Source organism: Ailuropoda melanoleuca, chromosome 4, assembly GCF_002007445.2.
Source record: "Ailuropoda melanoleuca isolate Jingjing chromosome 4, ASM200744v2, whole genome shotgun sequence".
NCBI classification, from domain to species: domain Eukaryota; kingdom Metazoa; phylum Chordata; class Mammalia; order Carnivora; family Ursidae; genus Ailuropoda; species Ailuropoda melanoleuca.
In genome coordinates, this window is record NC_048221.1 from 133,337,072 (window position 1) to 133,360,107 (window position 23,036).

A 23,036-nucleotide genomic window follows, 5' to 3' on the forward strand; every position below is an offset into this window, starting at 1 on the left:
AGAGTAGATGCAAAGAGATCTCATCACAAAGAAAAAGATTTCTTTTTTAATCTAAATGAACTGATGGACGTTAACTAAACTTACTATGGAATCCTTTCACCGTACGTGTAAGTCGAATCATTATGCTCTACACTGTAAATTTATACAGTGCCATATGTCAGTTATATCTCAGTAGAACTGGGGGAGGAAATAGAGGAGCCTGGAAAATCTTGATTTCCTGTAAAAATTTTAAATTTTGAAACACTGGCGTATACCATACAAGCCAACACAAAAATGTGTCTGCCAGTTTGTAACTTCCATATAGAAGATATGACTAAGTGACCTTCTGTTCCCTTCAGGCATTCAAATTCTATGACATTTATGTTTATAAGAAATCACAGTGGTCTGTGTTTTTCTTGTTGGAATGCAGTCTTTCCTTCCCCCATTGCCAAATAAGAACAATAATTTTATTTGTGTAGTGTATCATGATTCTATAAAATGTTTTTTGTATTTGCCATCTCTTTTAATGAACCTTAACCATTTAAGTTCAAGGTTGAGTTATCTTTGTATGAATGTGCCATGCAGAATCTGAAAATTCTTTTACCAGCGATTAGCTTAATAATATTCTCACAGTCTGTCTTTTTACTTTGATTCAATAATTGCTTTTGTTTGGCTCCAGTCCTTTTGCGAGTATCCTCTCGTGCTTCATTATGTAATAGAGCATCACTTTTCTCAAATTAATCATTCGGTGAACATATTTGTGTTGTTACCACTGCTGCTGTTCTTCTCTGGTAATAGAGCTCTTTCAGAGGACTCCTTATCTCTTGGGCCAAAACCAATCATGTGAATGTGTGTTTCCTTTAGTAGTTAATTTTTTTATAAAAATAGTGTAAGTTACTCTGTGCGGTATAATAACCTCCTCCCCAGAAAATCCTCATTATAGAGAAAAAGGTGGAAAATGGCTATTTGCAGTGAAACTATGAGTGATTTTTTTCTTTTATCTGTTTTATAACTTTTTAAAAACATTTTTATAACTTTTATAATAAAGTAAAAATGTTTCAAAATAATGTTCTCTTTTTATTCCTAAGCTCATTAAATCCTCTCCTGGCCTTCATAAAATACTATATAAATGAAATCATTTTCCTTCTTCTTGTTCTGTTTTTTCACATTATGAAAGTCATAATTGGTTCTTTTTTTTTTTTAAGATTTTATTTATTTTTATTTATTCGACAGAGATAGAGACAGCCAGCGAGAGAGGGAACACAAGCAGGGGGAGTGGGAGAGGAAGAAGCAGGCTCACAACGGGGGAGCCTGATGTGGGGCTCGATCCCACAATGCCGGGATCACGCCCTGAGCCGAAGGCAGACACCTAACTGCTGCGCCACCCAGGCGCCCCATAATTGGTTCTTTTGCACCCACCTATTTACTTCAAAAATTTCAAACCCACGGAAAAGTTGCAAGCACAGAAAAAAGAATACCTGTATACTCTTCCCCTTGATTTGCCAATTTGTTGCCATTTTATCAAAATTTCTGCTCTTTCTGTTTCTGTATGTGTGTGTGTGCACGTGTATTTGATGAGTCATGAGAATGACTATGGATTTTAAAAATTCAGATTGAAATGTAAATGTTAACCATTTCACAGCTGAAATCTGTAGGAGATGGTATCTAAGTAATGTCCTTGGGTAGCTTTGCCCACAGAAGTGCCTTTCACTTCTGTGTCATCTTATTGAACACCAGTATTCACGTGGCTACATAGTCAGGCTTGCCTAGAACATGGTGCTTCCAGAACACAGCACTTCTCTTCTAGGAATGGGTTTTCCTAATTCTATTATGTGTTTGAACTATCAACCCAAAGTTAGAGCAGATTTCCCCAAAATGTCAAGTGTAATCAACTGCACAGAAAGTTCTAATGTAAATGGAATCTAACTCAGTGTAATGACTTGGAAAACATAATAATGATCTTTCTATATCACATCAGTATCTGAGTAATTGTAAACTGCCACCGTGTTCTGGAACGTGCCCCCGTTTGGTTTGGCAGCACTGTCTAGTAATTGATAAGGCATTAAGATCGTCCAAGTTCAAATCCTGGCTCCACTCCTCACCTTGTGACCTTGGACGCTGAACCTCTCTGTGGTTGTTTCCTCATCTGCGGATTGGAGATGATTGCAAATTACATGAAAGAGAGAGCTACAATGAAGTGATAGAATTTATAGCTCCTAGTAACTTCCATGAGTTACTGTTTTCATTCTTATTCAACACATTCAGGTCTTGGGTGGTCATTACACTTCCAGCTGCTCTTCATGACTCCAGCTTCTTCCCCTTCTGGCTCATTCTGCCTGCCCCCCACTTGTCACGCAGGTGACAGGGTCAAAAAATCAGCTTCATATTATGTGAAATTGCTTTGGACTCCAGGCCAAAAATGTGCTTTAAATTCCTTTTCTCCTGAATTATACCTAGTTGGACCCCTGCAGTCTTCACCAAAAAGGGCCTGAGCCTGTCCCAGCCTGTATGCTTCTCTGATCACTTAACATGGTTATGACTTTTCAGTGCTCAGAAATCCCCCATTGTTCTCATTCCCTACAAAGTAAGACCAAAATGTCCTCAATAATAATGGTTGCCACTAATTGAAGCACTTAGTTATATGTCTCTTAATATATTATATGCTTTAAATTTATTATTTATGTATTTGTTTCATTCTCAAAAGCTTCATGAATAAGCGGGTGGTATCCAAGTCCAGTTTACAAGTGAGGAGAACTGGGGCTCAGCACCATTAAGTGCCTTCGTGGTCAGCGTCATGGTGTGAGGAAGAGGTGACTCTGGTTGCTGCAGAGCCTGTGCTTTCAAAGCACGAAGCTGCCTTTGCAGCCGCGTGCTCTTGGCCTTCCGGGTGAGCAGACCTCTGCTAGCTACCTTAGCCCCTCCTCTCGTCTCCCAGCTGGACGTCTGTGCTTTCATCCCTCCCTGAACGTGCTCTGTCTTCTCAAATCTTTGGAGTTTTTTTCTTGCTCTCCTCTTTGTCTGGACTGTTTTTTCCCCACCTTTCCACGTACATACGTCCCTTTTGTCCTTTATGATCCTGTGCAAATGCCACATCCTCTGTGAAGCCTTCCCTGATTCTACTCACTCTTCCTCCAAAATGATTATTCATATTTACATACATTAGTAATTTGAATAATAGTCACTTTTAAAACCCTCTGTACCGTTATTAGTTCTTTGAAGGCAGGAATCCCATGATTTTCTTTTTTCTTTTTCTTTTTTTTTTTTAGTTTTCTTTCTTTATTTGACACACAGAGAGAGAGAGAGAGCGCAAGCCAGGGGGAGCTACAGAGGGAGAGGGAGAAACAGGCTCCCCGCCAACCGGGGAGCCCAATGTGGGGCTTGATCCCCAGACGCTGGGATCATACCCCAAGCTGAAGGAAGACACTTAACCGACTGAGCCACCCAGGAGCCCCTGGATTTTTTTTTTTTTTTTTAAAGTACTCTCTACACCCAATGCAGGGCTCGGACTCACAGCCCTGAGATCAAGACTTGCATGCTCCACTGACTGAGTCAGCCAGGTGCCCTGAAAATAATGTTATTATTACTACCCTCTTTTCCTCTTTTTCTTGCCTTGTCCTTAAATAGTGGAAAAAAAGGGTCATTTAAAAAATATTCGAAGATAGCCTTCTAATGTTTTAGGCAGATGACTAAACTCTTGTTTAGAATGGCTTTTGGACTAGAAAGTTGGATAGTCACCAGGTAGAAAAGAGAGATTAAAGGTAGTTTTAACTCTGTGAAGAAAAAATTAATAGTCTTTTATTGTTATTTAATGACAGTGTTATATGCAGATTCCATTCCAATGGGGACCTGAGCCTTCCTAAGGTAATGTCCTCAGACACCTCAGAAAAGTATGCCCTAATTAGAGGAGAGGATTTTAAAGGTGGTAGAAAAAAAGATTTTCTTTACCGAGTGTTTTTGCCATTCAAAAGCCAAAGGACAAAATTCTCTGTCCCTGAGCTTCCTTATACTTCTGAAGTCCATGATTAGCTGATGTTATGAGGAATTTTCTACCCCACCGACCCCTTCCTCCCTATTCAAAGACCAGATTTTTGTTTTGTTCGGTTTTGTCCTCAGTGTAATTAAAGAACAAACATCAACCCATCACTCTGTAATCTAAGTCAAATCTTTTGAATATCTTTTTAGTTGAAAACCTTTTTCAATTGAAATTGAAATTTAGTTCCATCCTTTTAAAAACATTTGAAACAAACTATTTCAGGGTGTTCAGATGGCCTGTGATAGTTGAGTTTATACTGAGATGTCCCTAAACAACCAATCAGGCTGAGAAGATGTGCGCATATGCTAAATATTAGAATGAATTGAAAGCAGGGAGTGACACTGATGAAAATGTTGTAGATAGAGACACCTGGGTGGCCCAGGCAAGCCTCTGCCTTCAACTTAGGTCATCATCCCACTGGGCTCCCTGCCCAGCGGGGAGTCTGCCTCTCCCTCGCCTGCCTCTCCCCCTGCTTGTGCCTTCCCTCCTCTTTTTTTTTTTTTAATTTTTTTTTATTATATTATGTTAGTCATCATACAGTACATCCCCGGTTTCCGATGTAAAGTTCAATGATTCATTAGTTGCGTATAACACCCAGTGCACCCATGCAATACGTGCCCTCCTTACTACCCATCACCAGTCTATCCCATTCCCCCACCCCTCTCCCCTCTGAAGCCCTCAGTTTGTTTCTCATAGTCCATAGTCTCTCATGCTTCATTCCCCCTTCTGATTACCCCCCTTTCTTTATCCCTTTCTTCCCCTACTGATCTTCCTAGTTCTTATGTTCCATAGATGAGAGAAATCATATGATAATTGTCTTTCTCTGCTTGACTTATTTCACTTAGCATTATCTCCTCCAGTGCCGTCCATGTTGCAGCAAATGTTGAGAATTCGTTCTTTCTGATAGCTGAGTAATATTCCATTGTATATATGGACCACAGCTTCTTAATCCAGTCATCTGTTGAAGGGCATCTCGGCTCCTTCCATGATTTGGCTATTGTGGACAATGCAGCTATGAACATTGGGGTGCATATGGCCCTTCTCTTTACTACGTCTGTATCTTTGGGGTAAACACCCAGTAGTGCAATGGCTGGGTCATAGGGTAGTTCAATTTTTAACTTTTTAAGGGACCTCCACACTGTTTTCCAGAGTGGCTGTACCAACTTGCATTCCCACCAACATCCCTCCACATCCTCTCCGACAATTGTTGTTTCTTGCCTTGTCTATCTTTGCCATTCTAACTGGCATAAGGTGGTATCTTAGTGTGGTTTTGATTTGAATTTNTGGTTTTGATTTGAATTTCCCTGATGGCTAATGATTTTGAACATTTTTTCATGTGTCTGTTAGCCATTTGTATGTCTTCATTGGAAAAGTTCATATCTTCTGCCCATTTTTTGATTTGTGTATTTGTTTCTCGTGTATTGAGTTTGAGAAGTTCTTTGTAGATCTTGGAGGAATCCTGTGATTTTCATCCCTGTATCAAGCACAAACTGGTGCTTTGGTAATAGCAGTAATAATCATAATGATCAAAATGCAGACAATAGCTGTTATTTATTAAGTACTTCCTCTGTGCTATGTACTGTGGCTAAGTACTTTATATACATTATCCTGGTTTCACAGACTGCAAGAGACACACTCTCAGGACCTATGTCTGCTTAACTATAAAATGCAAATGATGACATTCGTGATTTTTATCTGGGGCCAGGGTTCACAGTTCCATCACATTCGCCCAGAATGCTTTTCCTCTGCATGGCACTGTCTGCTTACTTTCCCACATAGATTTCCAGGAATTCTTGGTGGTGGTCTCCTTTTCTTGCACCCTAGTTTTGCCATTTTTGGTACATGTCAAGGACACACATAGGTAAAGCTAACAGATGATTTCATAGATTGAGAAAATGCTTGAGCCTGTTATCCATGGCGTTTAATCATTTCTTTCATTCTGAAATACAAATGCTGAATTGTCTTTTTAATCTTAATTTCCATGAAACGGTATTGACAAGTATATTATAGATTGCATACTAACAGAAACACTCAATGATAATTGTCAAAATTTAAAAATTTCCTGTGTTTTTGTTAGGTCATGGAATTTGGAACTTGGTCTAGGTGATTTATTGCTGGAAGCCTCAGAAGTATGTGGTTACAGCAAAACCTACGTGATTCAGTGCTTTAGCACTGCTCCCCAGGGCCTTGTGCAAGTGACGTATCTATAGATGACCTCTTAACAGTAATCAGTAGTAATCCATTGACATCATCATCAAACCGGTTGCTTTCCTGAGAGGGCCCATTTGGGATTACAAGGGAAGAGATTCCAGCGCACAAATATTTTCTTCTCTGAAGCCTTTTAGACGTCACAGTTCTTTAATAGCCGTGCATTCGTATCTTATCTTTAGGGTAGTATGAAACCCAGTGCTCTCACCCCATATTGAAATTCTATCACAGAGAATAGTGGTAGAAAGAACGTGGAGTTGGGAGTTGTGTTGCACTGTTCTAGAGATCTGTGGGTATATCATATTCCTTCCTTGAAGCCTGTTTCCTCATCTATAAAAAGGAATTTACATGTACAGCGTAAGGGCTGTAGTTAATAGTATTATCTATTTGAAGGTTACTAAGAGAGTAGAACTTAAAAATTCTAATCTCAAGAAAAAAAATGTTGTAACTATGTCAGCTAATGGCTGTTAACTAAACTTATTAGTAACTATTCCATGATAGTGGAATATATATACGTACATCAAATCATTACGTTATGCACCTTAAATTTACACAATGTTATATGTTAGTTTTCTCTACAACTGAAAAAAATTTTTAAATAAAATGGAATTTATAATATATACTTTGCATAGTTACTGTCAACTATTAATAGTTTATATAAAACTTAGAATGATGCCTGGCTCTCTGTGTATCATTAACCGAAATAAACTGTACTTCTTATTAAACTTTGCCTGAAACATAGAGTAGCTAAGAATATATTGATTATTTTTCATCTGCTTTATGTAACTCAATATGATACTGCTTAAAAATTACATTGAAGCATGAGAAATTATGGACTCTGGGAAACAAACTGAGGGCTTCAGAGGGGAGGGGGTGGGGGAATGGGATAGGCTGGTGATGGGTAGTAAGGAGGGCACGTATTGCATGGTGCACTGGGTGTTATACGCAACTAATGAAGCATAGAACTTTACATCGGAAACTAGGGATGTACCATGTGGTGACTAACATAATATAATAAAAAATATTATTAAAAAAAATTACATTCATCTTACATAGTTTTAAAATACCTAATATGGTTGCCTTGTGCCATTTAAAATCTAAATTTTTCTTCTCAATAGGAACAAAGAAAGTAATGTTACCCAACAAACAAGTCTTTGGGTCAATCACCACATTTGATTACTGGGATTTTTTTTTTTTTTTTTTAAAGACTTAAAGAGTTTCTATCTAACCGTTGCTTTTGCCCTTCAGAGAAGACCTAGTTTCCTCCGAGGACCTGCTGGAGTGGCTGCGGCCCTTCTGTGCTGATGACGCCTGGCCCGTGAGAGCCCGCATTCAGGTGCTGCAGATTTTGGGACAGTCTTTTAACCTGACGGAGGAGGATGGCAAGCTCCTTGTGTTCTTTAGAACGGAAGCCATTCTCAAAGCCATGTGGCCCCAGAGACAGGTGAGCGAGCATCTGACTAGTTACTGAATATTTTCCCTATTAAAAATAATTGGAGGTTATTTCTTGATTACTTACAGTAATACAGTGAATAATCAGCTTGGTGATTCCCACTTTCCACTATGTTCCTCAGTCCAGCTGTTTAGTAGTTAAGTATGTGCAACAGCGTTGGTTTGGATTTGTCCATCTGTGTGAATGTGCATATGCACTGGAGGTGATGTCTCTTTCATCTCCCATGTGTGGAGCACTTTTCTCTTCGTAGGATATAGTCAGGATTCTCCACAGTATCAGTTAATTATCACAGCTCTCCCTGTTCCTGGAGAAATGCAGATGGAAATGGAAATGTGATATGCAGTTTAGCTAATTCATTTTTTTCATACTCTGCCCAGGCAGGCAGGTGCCCTCCTCTCTCTCCTGTACCTAGATCGATAATGTTGAACACACACACAAGATCTCATTTTCTCCATCCCATCCTTCAAGACTCACTCAGTCCATCATCTCTCTGGAACCTTCTCTGACCATTTCAAACTTAACTTTGAATTCCACACATTCCAGCTTTAATGATGTACCATATATTATTATTATTATTATTATTATTATTATTATTATCATTATCATCATCATTATCATTACTATTTAAGTCTTGTCTCCCCACTACTGTGGAAACTCAGAAACCCTGGAGGATGTATTATTATCTTTTGAATTCCCTTAAGTATGCTGTGCACATACTCTGAACTCAGATACTCATTGATTGAGTAAATGGGAATGCTGATTCCTAAATCAAAGAAATATGGTGGCCATTGAAGTTTGGCTCGAACTCTAAATTGATGCATCCTAAAAAACACAGGGTATAAGGATCAGTCATCTCAGTCAAGTGCGTTAGCCTGCATGGTAGACCATATGCCAATAAAATACAGCTTCCTGCATAATCTGCTCTGCAAGAGAGTTTCCTGAAAGTCTGACTGCAACTCAGTTTACCTTCTAACTTTAAAGCTTTGCTCTGTAATTAATATTTATGTCCTTATTACTACATTGAAAGAACAATGAATTTCTTATTTTTTAACAATGAATCAGATATTAAGAATATCTTATATCTAATAATATCTAATAAGAATGTTCTTCTCAGAACATCTTCATAATTATTATCTTATATGCTCTTTATTTCCCTATATGAGGGAAAGGGGTAAATACTATTATCTATTCTTTAGAGTTAGAGAATTTGAGATGCAAAAAAGATGGACTTATCAGAGATTCTGTAATCTTGCCAAATTGCTGAAATGGATTGTATTTTAAAAGTCACCGTTATCTGAGTAATACTCTTTCTGAAGCCCCATGACCTTACCAACATATTTAGTCTCAACATTTTGCCTTGAAGAGATCACTAACAGTCTTTTTAAAGAGCAGTGTATGAACACAAATACAATAGACGATAAAGTATATTCCAGGTCTCTGGCATAGTTGACGTTGGACGTATACTGGTTTTAATGACAGGAAGGTTCATGTAACGTCTCCAAGGTAAGCTCAGAATTAGGTCATGTTATGTTTGCCACATGGGATCTTGGACTGTGACTCATTCTGAAACAAATGAACGCTTCTACTCTTAGGTGCTTTTCTGACACAACCTCCAGTTTCCAGGTTCTCAACCTTGCTCAGTTTCGTCTTCCTTGGTGGCTGGAGCTGGGTGGGACAGTGAGGCCGCCTTCTCTGGTTGGAGCCTCGCTTCATGTTATGTCCAACCTCTATACCAACAATATTACAAAACAATGTGGAGACCAGGGAAAGGGGAAAACATCCATTTTCTCTGTCATGTCAAAACAGTAGAACAGACACTTTGATATTTGGGGCAAAATGCTTCAGAAATAGCATGAATATAACCATGCTTTCCTTCTTCTTTTAAGCTTTCCTTCACTTTCCAATTACCTAAACAACAAGTTCCAGTGTTTATAGGATTCCAGTGATTTATGGATATTTCTGAGATTTTAATTTCTTTATAGTGACACTCATTCCAAAAACAGGATCTAAGGGAGCTTAGCCTTTGTTAAGATTCCTTTTCCGCGTACTCTTCTGTACTGACTGGACTATTTCACCGAGCAGAGTCTGGCTTCTCTCCTTTGCTGTCTGTGTGTAGATGCTCGTCACTGCTTTTTTAGGCCCTTTGAAAACATCTCTCCCAACCCCTCTGACTCAAGTAAAATTCACCTCACACCCCCTTACTCTTTTTATGTCCCCCCCTCCTTTTCCTTTGTCCTTAAAAAGCAGTTTCCCTGTTCTTGGAAGCTAACGAGCTGAGTTTCTTCGAGTAGTTGGTAGTGGAAATACAGAAACTACCCTCATGGCTTAATTATGCCATTCATCTATAGTCTTCCTCCCCAAATAAATTAAGTCAGTGAGCGTCTCCTCCTCCTCCTGTAAAAACGAAGTATTCTATGTCAGCCTGGCATTGTTGATTCAAATCTGTTTTGGAGGGCAAGTGAATTTGGTCAGGGAATTCTGCCTATAACTGTAAATAATTGTTCACTACATGGAAAATGACCGCAGAAAACTTGTGGCTTCACAGTGGAGACAGCAGCAAATTCTCGAACGTTACAGAACTGTGCCCAGAGTTTACATTGGAGGTCCTCTCCATTATTGTTTTTAAAAGCCTGTGTTACGTTTCTCTAGAGCAGTAGAAAGATCAGGGCCCGGTGAGTAAATCCTTTGTAAGCATAGGTCTTGGCCACCCTCCCTCCTCTGTTGCTTTATTGCCTTAGAGAAGATTCCTAAACTGTGAGCCTTGTCTACTCAGTGTGCAAAGTGGAACCTTAAACTAGGGGGGGTAGAGCATGGTTTGCTCACTGTCATTTCCTCCACACCCACTAAACTCTTCCTCATCTCTCTATCCCAGACACCTAGAAGACCCCAAAATGTTGACTGTATGGGCACACATTTTCTCTGTTCCCTATCCCTTTCTTCATTCTCAAAGGTAATATTAAGGGTAGAGACAGATTCTTACCGAGCAAAGATAAGAATAGATAATAATATTGCAATGTTCAGTTACCAGAAAATGTAGGACTGCTACCTTTGCCGTGGCTGGTAATCCTCTTAGGCAGACTTTGCATACATCAAAGAGGGACTTAATATTTAATTATCCTCGAGGTGCCCCAAGTAGTGGCCCCACAAATCAATGTGTTGCTGGGAAACCAGCCAGCTCCTGCAAAATTAAACACAGAGTCTGTGGAGCCTGCTACCTCCCTGGTTCTCAGAGAGACAGCAATTTCTAGTTTTCTAGTGATTAGTTAACAGAATTAAAAATTCAGAGGCCCTCATTTTTCAACTGCTTGAGAGGCCTTCCTCCCCATTCCAGAAAAGTGCCCTGGCATGGAGGACAGGGGAGAAGGGAGGGAGAGAAGGTATGGCGGGGAAGGGATGAATGTACGGTGTTCATTCCCTTGGTACAATTTATCTGAGTTTTTCAGGTTTTGTAATTTTCTAGTTAACTGGTGCATGAAAAATATAGGCCAAAATACTGATGTTTCCTCAAAAAATTCCATATTCCTTCACTTTATTTTTTTTTTCTGTATTTGTATAAAAAGGGACATGTGGCTTAGAGTTGCACCTTTTAAATTTCAGTCTGTCTGGATTTGTGGTCATAAGTGATCACCTGAAAAAATTAGTTTAAGAAAACTTATTATTTTTTTTTTAAGTAGGCTCCATGCCCAGCATGGAGCCCAACGCAGGGGGCTTGAACTCACGACCCTGAGGTCAAGACCTGAGCTGAGATCAAAAGACGCAAGCTGAACCAACTGAGCCACCCAGGTGTCCCAGTTTAAGAAAACTTCTAATCTTATTACAAATTCATGCATTTTGCCTACTTTGAAACATGCAAGGACATATTAACTCTTCTGTTCAGAGGCCAGTTTAGCTTCATTTCCCAAAACATTAACAAAATACTTCTTTATCAGAGCTCAGAAAGTGAACAGTAGGACAGGGTCAGTATGCAGAGCTGGATTTAGTTTCTTATGAAGAATTTGCTGTTACCTTAAGTGTCTTCAAAGCTAAAACTCACTGCCGTAAATGATTTGCTTCATCAAGCATAGGGTCATATTTGATGTTAAAAATATATGTGCCTACACACATATATCCCACACATATGAATTATCCATACAGGTAATAGATCTTTAAAAGCCGTGGAAACCGATTCCTGGAACCGGAGGAGACTTTCGAAAGCCTGCCGGTTCCATAGTCACATTTTATAGAAAAGGACATGATGTCCAGAAAGAAGTTACCTCCTCTGATTTTAGCTTAAATGTCACCGTTTCTAAAATGACTGCATCCTAAAGTAGGTCCCTAGTCACAATCTATATCATAAAGTCTTTAATTTTCTTGTAACCATTACTATCTGCTAAATTCTCCCTGCCGGTCCTTCTATCTGTCTATTATATGATGTCTGTCTTCTTCCTTTAGAATATAAATAACATTAGAACAGGGATCCTACAGACACTCTCAGTAAATAGTTGTTGAATAAATGAACATTTAATTTTTTTAAAACTTATCTAAGGTCACCTTTAAAATGGCAAGGCCAGGACCCCTGAGTTTCAATCAGCTGTTCTTGCCACGAGTGGGGAAGGATTAGACCACGCTGCTTCCCACTTAAATGCAAGGAAAAATGATTTGCTTGGCATAGTGAAAAGGTTTCCTTGCAGAGTGGCCTGGTGCTTGTAGATTGATACCGTTTTTTACTAATTTGCTGTACTTTGCTGACAGTGATATCTGGCCAGCCAGTTGCTTCTCAAATGGAAGCAAACGAGTCACAAGCATGTTTGTCTGGACATAAGCAAGAGATCTGAAATGTTCTAGTAGAGCTCAACATGCCTTTTCTCCTAAAATGCTTAAAGTTAAGGGAGCATCCGTGTTACTGGGTTCTGCAAATATTTGGAAACCTTGGAAGGCCCTTCTTTATGAATAAGGATTTTTTTCCTTTGAGGATATTCCCCCTTGTCGTGGGTATCATGGGGGGAAGAGGGGACTGTGGATTGTACATGAAGTGCACATTACCACATGTCATCTTTATTTTTTATAATAATTTTTTATTATGTTATATTAGTCACCATACAGTACATCCCAAGTTTTTGATGTAAAGTTCCATGATTCATTACTTGTGTATAACACCCAGTGCACCACGCAATATGTGTCATCTTTAGAACAGTCTTGCTAAGTCGTTACCATTCTCTGTGTGAGATGAGGTCACATAACCTATTAAAGCCACCCAGCTTGTAAACGATAGTACTGGATTTCAAGCCCAGTTCTGTCTGATCTCAAAGGCTGTGTTCTTGGCCCTATACCACACTTCGTCCCGTCTGCCAGGGAAAGATATTCAGCACTAAGGTTTGGGTATCCGTGAACTACATAACGTATGCTCTGCTCACTTTCTCCTCTTGCTACTGTGACTTTGCCTGGATTGCACGTGCCTGGGCATGAGGAATGAGGAGTCTGATTCAGAAAACAGAAAGCATTGCTTCATCTCTTAGCATTTTTCACCGTCTCAGTACAGAGCACTGTGTATGTTCACTACCGCTGAATCAGAACGTCCTGAAAAATGCCACGCCTAATAACTGTTGTATGTGAACTGTTCGTTGAAGATCCTTCAAGCACAGATTATGCACCATTCACTGTACTGTACTCTGGGCTAGACAAAGAGACCAGGCCATTAGCAGTGAAGTGTTTGGGCTCTTTGCACAACTGCATTCAGATCCCAGGGTTACCACTCATTCGCTCTTCAACCTTGGAGATGTCACTAAGCCTCTCCCAGTGGGCTAATGCATGTAAATCTCGGACTCCAGCCCAGGGAAGTGGGCCCTGTTGGTGTGGGGATTCCGATCCAGTGGAGCACATAGGTATAAAGCAAGGAAGCAAATTCCCTGAAGACTGTAAGTGCTGTGGAGATGTCTGCACAGTGCTGGGCTCAAGGGAGGGCCCGTAGCCATTGTGTCTGGAGGCAGTGAGGAAAGCCTGCCCCAAGGAGGCGAGTCTTGAACTGAGTTCAGCACAGCTGGACGTTTGGAGCAAAGGCAAGAGATGAAACCGGAAAGAAGCCGGCCAGACTACTTCCAGTGTCCCACACAGGTTTCACCTTGATGGTGTTAAGCCCCATGGAAGAGGGGTGCCCAAGAAGCAACGTGATCAGATATGTGTTTTAGGAGAAGCCCTCTGACCTCTGCATGAGCGGTGGGCTGGAGTGGTGCCAATCAGTGGCAGCGGTCAAGTGGCCCGAATTTGGCCTCGAACTTGGTACCACCGTGAAGATAGAGGAGGGTAAAGAAAGCTGAAGGGGTTACTACCAGGGGCTGGGGGACTGCTTAGACATGGGGGGACAAGAAACACGTTTGGTGTCCCTCTGATGTTTGCCTAAGTTGTGAAGGATGAAAAGGCACTAGGAAAGAGTAGAGGACAAACTAGTTTTGTGGAGAAAGACACTAAGTTCAGGGCCATGTTTTACATCTAAAGAACACTTTTGGGGGCTGAGGGCTGTGTGGTGAGATAGGGAGGCTCTACTTATCCCCTTCACTAGGCAGACTTTCTTCATAGCCTTGTCTATGTCCCAGGTCACAGCGACCTCTTCCTAGATGCACACTGGGTTTAGTATATGTCACTGGTGACTGCGTCCTCCATCCCACCGCCCTCCTCCCCGGGTCAGGTCAGCTCGGGACCCACTGGGGCTCTGTTTGTAGTGGGAGAATCACATCCAGGGCCTCGCGCCCAGAGGCATGAGAACATCAGCAGCCACACTAGGCATGCCCCTAACCGCTCCTATAGCAGTGCTGTCTCTTCGTTCCTTGTCACGATTAGAGAGAAAAGCTGAAGGACGACAGGGAAGAGGCGAGAAACATCCCAGCGTTTGGATGTTGGAGTGTGGTGAGGCTAGGAAGTAGGTGGGAATGACTTTTCAATTTTTTTCTTTGAACTTTTTGTTTGGAAAGAATTTCAGATTTACCCCCCAAATTGCGTAAATCATGGAGGCGTTGTAACAGCTCATCAATTCCTGTGGAATGTAGGGATATGGTGATTCATAATTACTACCTCAAGAATCATTCTCTGCATGATGGTAATTATGTTCCATTCATGAAGTATGTGTATGTGCATTAATATCTATTTTGTATTCACAAATACCTGAAGGTCAACTAAGCGGCATGGCCGGGTCCTCTGGAAGGTGCGGCTTTCAGGAGGAATCCTCAGTGTAGGGTAGCCATGTTCGCTGTCAGCGGCCACAGAGAAATTCCAGGTTAAAACTGTTTTCATCAGAGAATAGGTGACTCGGTCCACGTTTTCAAGGACAGCGACTCTGTCTGATAAGGAGGCTGCAGCTACTTGACAAATTGACTTACAGCAAGGGCTAAAGTCCCCTAATTCAGTGAGGACAGAAGCATCGCTTTCAGAGACAAAAGGGAAAGAAATATCTTTATATTTGAGTCACATTTGAATTTTGCCCTTTAAAATCCTATGATGTTTAGTTAGAGGTGTCTGTGTGAAATGGTCACTAACTGTAGGGTGCCTGTAAAATATTGGACCTTTTCACCCCCCTGCTCACTGGGAAGGAGACAGAGGCGTATGTTACTTTCTCTTTCGCTGGAGAAAAGGGTAGAATCAAACAAAACTTAGAAGAAAAACTTGTGAGAAATTGTTGATTTTTTTCACTCATCATAGAAGGCATGCTATGGAGCCATTCCAGATCCTGTATTGTACAAATAAACGAGACTTTAACAAGAGATGAACATTAACCCATGATTCCATTATCCTAAAACAGCCACATTTCTTTGTATTCTTTTTCTGTCCTGTCTAATCTACAGACCTAATTCTTATTAGAAGAAATCACAGCACATATCCAGCTCTCTGCTTGTATCTGTAACATAAATAATACCTGTCATTTATTATGTCCTACCATCTGCCAGTCATTTTGCTAGCTACCTTATTCACATTCTCTTATTTAATAATCACAACTAGCATATAATATGTGTTATCTTCATCTTACAGAAGAGGCAATTAAGCCTCAGAAAGTCCAGTAATGTCTCCAAAGTATGTCTTTCCACGTTACTTTGACTTTATCAGCACCATTTTGAAGCTGCATATTTAAACAAATTGCCCTTTATCATTATTTTACATTCTCCTTAGTGAGGTATATTGAAGCATTTGCTGGCCACCTACAGGTCATTTTTCCTCGATGCTAAACTGTGTCCTACCATCATTTCATCTTGTACCTGTTCAGGCACATAGCAGTTCTCCATACTCCTCACACTTGCCTTGAAGTGTATTTAGATGCTGTCAGGACATATTTTAATAAGAACTGGGCTACTTTCTGGAAAAGAAAAAACCTTATTCTTTCCTAGGTCTGCATTCATGTTCATCCCGCACCTTGTTTTCAGATATTTTAGGGAATTTAAATTCCCATGGTATTAATATTGATCTGATGCTCCCACAACTTCTGTAGGCCTCTGAGACCCATTGCTTTCACTTTTGTTGACTCAAAACAATACTTCTCTCTTTAATTTTTTTGCAGATAATTTGTCAGATTTATAACATCATGATTTTCTTCAATTTTTGTAGCCATGAATGAGTAGCATTACTAGTCGTGATATGAAAATATATTGAGCCAAAACCCATGTCTTTTCTGTTTGAAGAAGTTTCTTTAGTCAGTCTTCAAGACGAAGGCTGTTCATGACAGATTCTTTTAGTTTTCCTTACTTGAGAATGTTTTCATTTCCCCTTTTATTCTCTAAAGGATAGTTTTACTGTATATAGAATTTATAGTTGGTGGTTCTTTTAACACTTGAAAAATATTGTGCCGCTTCTTTCTGGCCTCTGTGGTTTCGGATAAGCAATGCCCTGTTATTAAAATCATTGTTCTCTCTATAGGGAATGTATTGTTCTCTCTCTGGCTGCTTTCAAGATTTTTTTTCTTTGTCTTTAGTTTTCAAGAGTTTAATTATGATGTGTCTGGGCGTAGATTTCTTTGGTTTATGCTGCTTGGGGTTAGCTCAGCTTCTTGAATCTGTAGATTAATATCTTCCACCAAATTTGGGAAGCTTTAAAATGTTATTTCTTAAAAAACTCCTTAAACTCCACCTTCTTTCTCCCTTCCTTCTGGAACTCTGATGAGAAATGACCTTACCTGGACTTTTGATCAGGAGTCAGAAAATACTGAGTCTACGTATCCCTCTTCCATTGGATGAGGGGATACCAGACACTGTGCATATGTTGTGCCTCCAGTCCTGGGGTCCCAAGCTAATTAGCTTTCCCCCTCCCACCTTTAGGAGCTCTTTGGTTGTCTCTTTCGTTATTTCCAAAGTTTATAGTTGTGCTTAGCAGGGAGGAGTAGGGAAAAATAGGGTCAGAGCCATTTTGTTCAGGCTGCAAGTCTGACTATAGCTTTTGCAGCTATAGTCATAGAGAATTTAAAATTACTTTCTTGGGGCGCCTGGGTGGCACAGCGGTTAAGCATCTGCCTTTGGCTCAGGGCGTGATCCCGGCGTTCTGGGATCGAGCCCCGCATCGGGCTTCTCTGCTGGGAGCCTGCTTCTTCCTCTCCCACTCCCCCTGCTTGTGTTCCCTCTCTCGCTGGCTGTCTGTCTCTGTCAAATAAATAAATAAAATCTTTTTAAAAAAATTACTTTCTTAAGAGCTGAACAACTTAAACATTTAAAACTCTTTATGATGTGAAGGGGAGTGTACAAGTGTGCCTACCCAAAGTGGGTAATTTTGTAAATTGCTATATTTTTCACATTTCTATTTTAAACATGAGGCCAATGCTCTGAAAAGTAAGTTACTAATAATTGAAATGTTTAATGAATTTTCAGAAATCAATGTTTCCCGACAAAAGCACACTTAAAAAGTCTGTGTGCACATGAGGAAGGTGTTATACAAAGAAACTCCTTGCCAAACACATTTTAAAAATGTAAACTATTATTGGCACACTAATATAAAAACAAACATTTCAAGGTTTAATTGATAGTTTTTTTTTAAAGATCTTTCTCTTCCTTAGCATACACTTCATGTCCTAAAAATTGACAAGCTGTTATAGTTTTTGAAAAGAAAGAAATCCGAACGGTACTGAAAAGAGTCACTTTTTTCTAATCTCTTCCGCTTCACGGTAGGCGTTGCATAGCCCGTGTGGACTTACAGTCCACGTAAAGGAGAAGCTACTTGTTACTCCTGCAGGAGTTAATTGTAGCAAGTGGAGCATCAACACTGCTGATAACATTACAGACCTGTCGTTCAGTTGTCTTTACAGATTTTCCAAACACAAAACTTTTCTTCAAATAAACTGTGAAAACTTGGATTTTAATGCAGAAAACAGCAGCCATTTTCCCGCTGCTGACCATCAGGCACCTCCTCAGAACTTCTGAGACTTTGGGGATTCTTGGAGCCCCTTTATCGAAGAGGGAAATGAGCCTCAGAGCAGGACTGTAGTGAAATCACACAGCCACCCACACGGCATTATTGGTCGAGACATAATGTCAAAAAACAGTCCCCCTCAGGGTCTCTCTTAGTGACTTCCTTCTCAGTGGCATTTTCTTTATAAGCCTCACATCTATCTCCAATAACAAAAGAGCCAAAAATTTATGGCCACACCATGAATATTTAATATCACCATTCTGTGCTAAAATATTTTGTAAATGATGGAATACCTTCACTGATCATTTGTTTATCCACCAGTTCAAATACCCAACAAGTGCTATGCATCTCCTGTCCCTCGGGCATTACATGAAGTAGTAGGATAAACCAGTGAACAAACGGAAGTCTTTCCAAGGAGCTTCCGTTGTTATAGAAGATGAAAGGCAATGAGCAAATACATGGATGATACGTCACATACTTGTAAGTGCTAAGAAGGAAGATAAAACGAGGTGAGGGAGACAGACGGTGGAGGGAAATGCAACCCGAGGAGGGCAGTTACACAGCACATTCTCTAATGAGGTGACATTTGAGAAATTTGAAGGAAATAAGCAAATGAGCCCTACAGATATCTGCAGAGAGTGTATGCCAGGCAGAGAAAACAGATCAAAGTTCCCGAGGTAGGAGCGTGCGTGGTGGACGCAAGGCGCCTGGGCCTGGAATTGAAGGTGGGAGGCTGGGTAAAAACAGGTGGATGTCTTGAGTTTGAGATTTTTTTTTTTAATGTTTCTTTATAAGTAGGCAAGAGCATATTGCCAAACTCCCAATCAGACCACCCGTTTATATACTTCAGAGTGTGTCTAGCTTACTGAGTCCTCTGGTTTTCAGAACATCCTGATCTGGTTGTAATTACGTAAATTACGTGGTGGCTCTGCCACTTGTTGGCCACGTGACCAGGACAGATAAGGCTGTTACCTCATCTGTAAGGGGAGGTTAATAACACCCATGCTGTTCTCCACCCAAAATGGTCGTAAGGGTGAACTCTTCCTGGATTCTGAAATTATTTCAAAAACTATAAACTGTTCTTAGGTTATTAGTCCATGGAGGAATGACGCGGGGCTTTCCGGCAGGTTTTGAAGGATCTGTCGGCTTGCCGAATGAGCAGGACTTACCACAGTGATGACCAGTCATTTCATAGTACATAACAACTGTTGTGAAAATGCGAAATTCGTGCTATGACTTTTTCAGGTGGCTCCTTGGGATTAGAGCCAGAATGACCACTAAATTAAATGCTTTGGAAACATGCATCTGTACAGACAATTTAACAAATGGATAGGTAACCATCCGTTCTCGTTATCCTTTCAAGGTATCTGTCATCATCTGAGTCTTATGTACCCTAATGTAGAGGCTTTGTGTTGAGAGAGGCTAGGGAACAGGAAATCCAGCTGTTGGCTACCTTTATATTGAAAACTGCTTTCTAACAGAACCTAGCAAACGCCGTCATCCGCAGATGCTGGGGATGGGATTGTTTCAGGACTGCCTCCCTGTAAAGGAAGTATCATTCAGTTACGCAATGAGAGGACAAATTCATGTTCTTTACTTGATTGAAACTTCTTCCGTGTTAGAAATGGAGATGCAAATAAACGATATTTTGCTTTTTTTGATGTGTAATGAAAATCCTGTGACAATTGCACTTTAGTCAAATTTTTAATTTCAAATTAGAGAAATTTTCTAGACTACATGAAGACTTAGCATTAATAATACTAAAATGAAGAGTAGAAATGTATTTAGGATGATTTAAATGAAAAAAAATTGGCTAATGTTAAGTATGATGAACTGTTATAATTTCATATACAATAATTCTACATGTTAACATAATACATATTAAATACCAATAAGCCAGTCCTCTACTTGTTTGAATTTATTTTTGTAAAGAACATTAAGAACCTTTCTGTAATTTGTTCTAAACAATTTTTAAATGTAAGTGTTTGAAACTGGGTGAGGCTTAGAGCGTTTTGAAGATTTGAGGGGGTGGGAGGAGCTGAAGGTGGTGGTGTTGAACCTTTCCTCTCAACACATTGTAAAAATTTTCAAGAGTGTTTAATCAAAATCATCAAATTTGAATTCTTCTGTAAACCAGTGAAGTAACCTTTGCCACCAGTGTCAAGTGTGTGTTTCCACTTCCAGGTGGACATAGCTGACATTGAGAATGAAGAGAACCGCTACTCTCTCTTCACGGAACTCCTGGAATCCAGCCACCAAGAGGTGGAATTTCAGCACTTGGTTTTGCTCTTGCAAGCTTGGCCACCTATGAGACATGACTCCGTGTAAGTGTAAACAAAAACTCAGATTTCTTTTGTCTGCTCTTTAGTTTTACAAATGAAGTAACTTCAAAAGAGTCAATGAAAAGAAACATGTGAAATCAGTATTCGCCTTTAGCAGAAATTAAAATTGTTTATTTGAAATATTGCAGTTTCTTTCCATTTCTCCTTGCCCCTACATGCAAATATTTTACTCAAAAATATCAGAGCATGCTTAGTGATAACATCTGATTTTGGGGGGCCTGGGTGGCTCAGTCAGTTAAGAGTCCGACTTCGACTCAGGTCATGATCTCAGGGTCCTGGGATCCAGCCCCGCATCGAGCTCCCTGCTCAGTGGGGACTCTGCTTCTCTCTCTCTCTCTCTCTCTCTCCCTCCCCCCCCACCTCTGCACCTCCCCACTGCTTGTTCTCTCTCTCTCTCTCAAATAAATACAATCGTAAAAAAAGTATCTGATTTATAATATTGACAAAATAATTTCATTCTGGTATTTTCACCAGGAAATGTCTTGAGTCTCTTTTAACACAGCTTGCAGTGCTAACTTGAGAATCCATATGGAATAAATTGATAATTCCCATTTATTGAGGACACACAATGTTATGTGCAATTTACATATATTATCAATTCACTCGGTAAACCTACCCAGAAGGCAGTGTTCTCAAATTTTATAGAAGAGGGAATGGAGACTTAGAAGGTAGATGACTTCAGGCATCCCGTGGCTGGTAAGTGGAGGAGGCGGAGCTCTAACGACGCCTGGCCACCTTCGCGCCCCTGCACCCTCCGTGTCCCGCTGAGCTCACAGCTGCCACTCGTGGCTGCACGCAGTGGCCATGCAGTCCCTGTGCTGTCAGCCAGGGATTCCTTTGGAAGAGGTGGCCAGCTTTCCTCTAAGCACATATGCTGTCTGTCATGAACTGCTGCTCCTCGTTGGCAAGAAATAGGAGCCCCCGTGCCCCGTTTCAAACACCTGCTTGCCCCCCTCCCCTCCCCGTCCCGCCCCGTCTTGTACTGCCGTGCTCAGCAAGCCGATGCTGCTGAGGCCAGGGCACAACTCTGGGCGTCGGAAGTTATAGAAGGAGGGCTTCCTGAAGATAAATTAGTCTATGAGCAGTTTTTAAAGGACTCCTACAGAACATCTAGCAAGGCTCTTGACCTTCACCCAAAGTCAACTAAAGAGAATGGTGTTTTTGTTTTGTGTCCAAGTGTCTATAGAAAAGGGGAAGAAAGTTTCTTAGATCTCTATCATTTGTGGCGTGGATGCCATGCAGACGTGTAGTCTTCAAGATAAAGTTCTTACCCTCGCTGTTTGAAACCCTGCTGTCCAGGCTCTCATGTCATAAAACCTTCAGTTTTCCGTGTGACCGTGCATTGAAGCCGCATTGCCGTCTGGTCCCGGCCCTTGGCAGAGCTGCCCCAGGACCCCAAGTGCTCGTTAAAAGCAGTCTCCCATGCTTGATTGCTGAGTTCAGCTCTCTCTACGGGGCCTGGGAATCAGTTTCTAACCAGCTCGTCTGTGATGATAATGTGCAGTAGATGCGGGACCCACTAATTAGGTTGTCAGGAATGCTTTGCTCTTTTAGCAAATGATTAGGGCTTCATTGTAGATTTCCTCATGCCCTCAAACTGGATCTCTCGGTCGAAAGAGAATTTTTCAAAAAGTACAACCCCGTCTGGTAGGTTAGTTTACTGTGGTTTTACAGTTTTTTGTACTTTTAGAACAGTGACCATTTCAAATCACTCACTTACCCACAAGAAATAAAACCAGCTTCACTTAAGACATTTATTGCATTTTAAACATGTAATGCATTTATAGATTTAAAAAATCTTATTTTTTAAAGGTACATTCTTTTATAGCCAGTATGAAGTGAAATTTGTAAATGCTAACCTGTGTTTTAAAAAATTCCTTTAAGGGACGCCTGGGTGGCTCAGTCATTTAAGTGTCTGCCTTTAGCTCAGGTCATGATCCCAGGTCTTGGGATCAAATCCGGCATCCGCCTCCCTGCTCAGCGGGGAGTCTGCTTCTCCCTCTGCCTGCCACCACCTCCCTGCCCCCGCTTGTGCTCTGTCTTCGCTCCTCTCTCTGATAAATAAATAAATAAATAACTCCTTTATGAAATCATTAGAATAAAAACAGATCATTACCAATCCTCTTACCAGCCATGTCTCCATCCAAGGGGGGACCTGAGGGTAAGTCAAATAAAGTTATCTGTTTCAGATCTTTTCCTGGCCCAAATTGGTGTTTTAACCACAAGAGATTCTATGATGGGACACTTTTGAAATTGGTTCTTTTTTTTTTTTTTTAATAATTAATTTTATTTTATTATATTATGTTAATCATCATACAGTACATCCCCCTGATTCTGATGTAAAGTTTGATGCTTCATTAGTTGCTTATAACACCCAGTGCACCATGCAATACGTGCCCTCCTTACTACCCACCACCAGTCCATCCCCTTCCCCCACCCCCTCCCCTCTGAAGTCCCCAGTTTGTTTCCCATAGTCCATAGTCTCTCATGTTTCATTCCCCCCTCTGATTACCCCCCCTCCATCCCCCCCTTCCCCCACCGATCCTCCCAGTTCTTATGTTCCATAGATGAGAGAAATCATATGATAATTGTCTTTCTCTGCTTGACTTATTTCACTTAGCATTATCTCCTCCAGTGCCGTCCATGTTGCAGCAAATGTTGAGAATTC

At 40.6% G+C, this 23,036-nt stretch overlaps 1 protein-coding gene across 2 annotated transcripts in view; it reads left to right on the forward strand.

Annotated features, from left to right (window-relative positions):
• Positions 1–23,036, forward strand: part of NBAS (NBAS subunit of NRZ tethering complex) — a 336,415-nt gene that overhangs the window by 288,306 nt on the left and 25,073 nt on the right. For both annotated transcript variants that reach the window (XM_034659882.1, XM_034659883.1), the window contains 2 exons: positions 7,469–7,664; positions 20,211–20,350. In XM_034659882.1, coding sequence (XP_034515773.1) covers positions 7,469–7,664; positions 20,211–20,350 — 336 coding nt within the window. The remainder of the gene's footprint in view (positions 1–7,468; positions 7,665–20,210; positions 20,351–23,036) is intronic.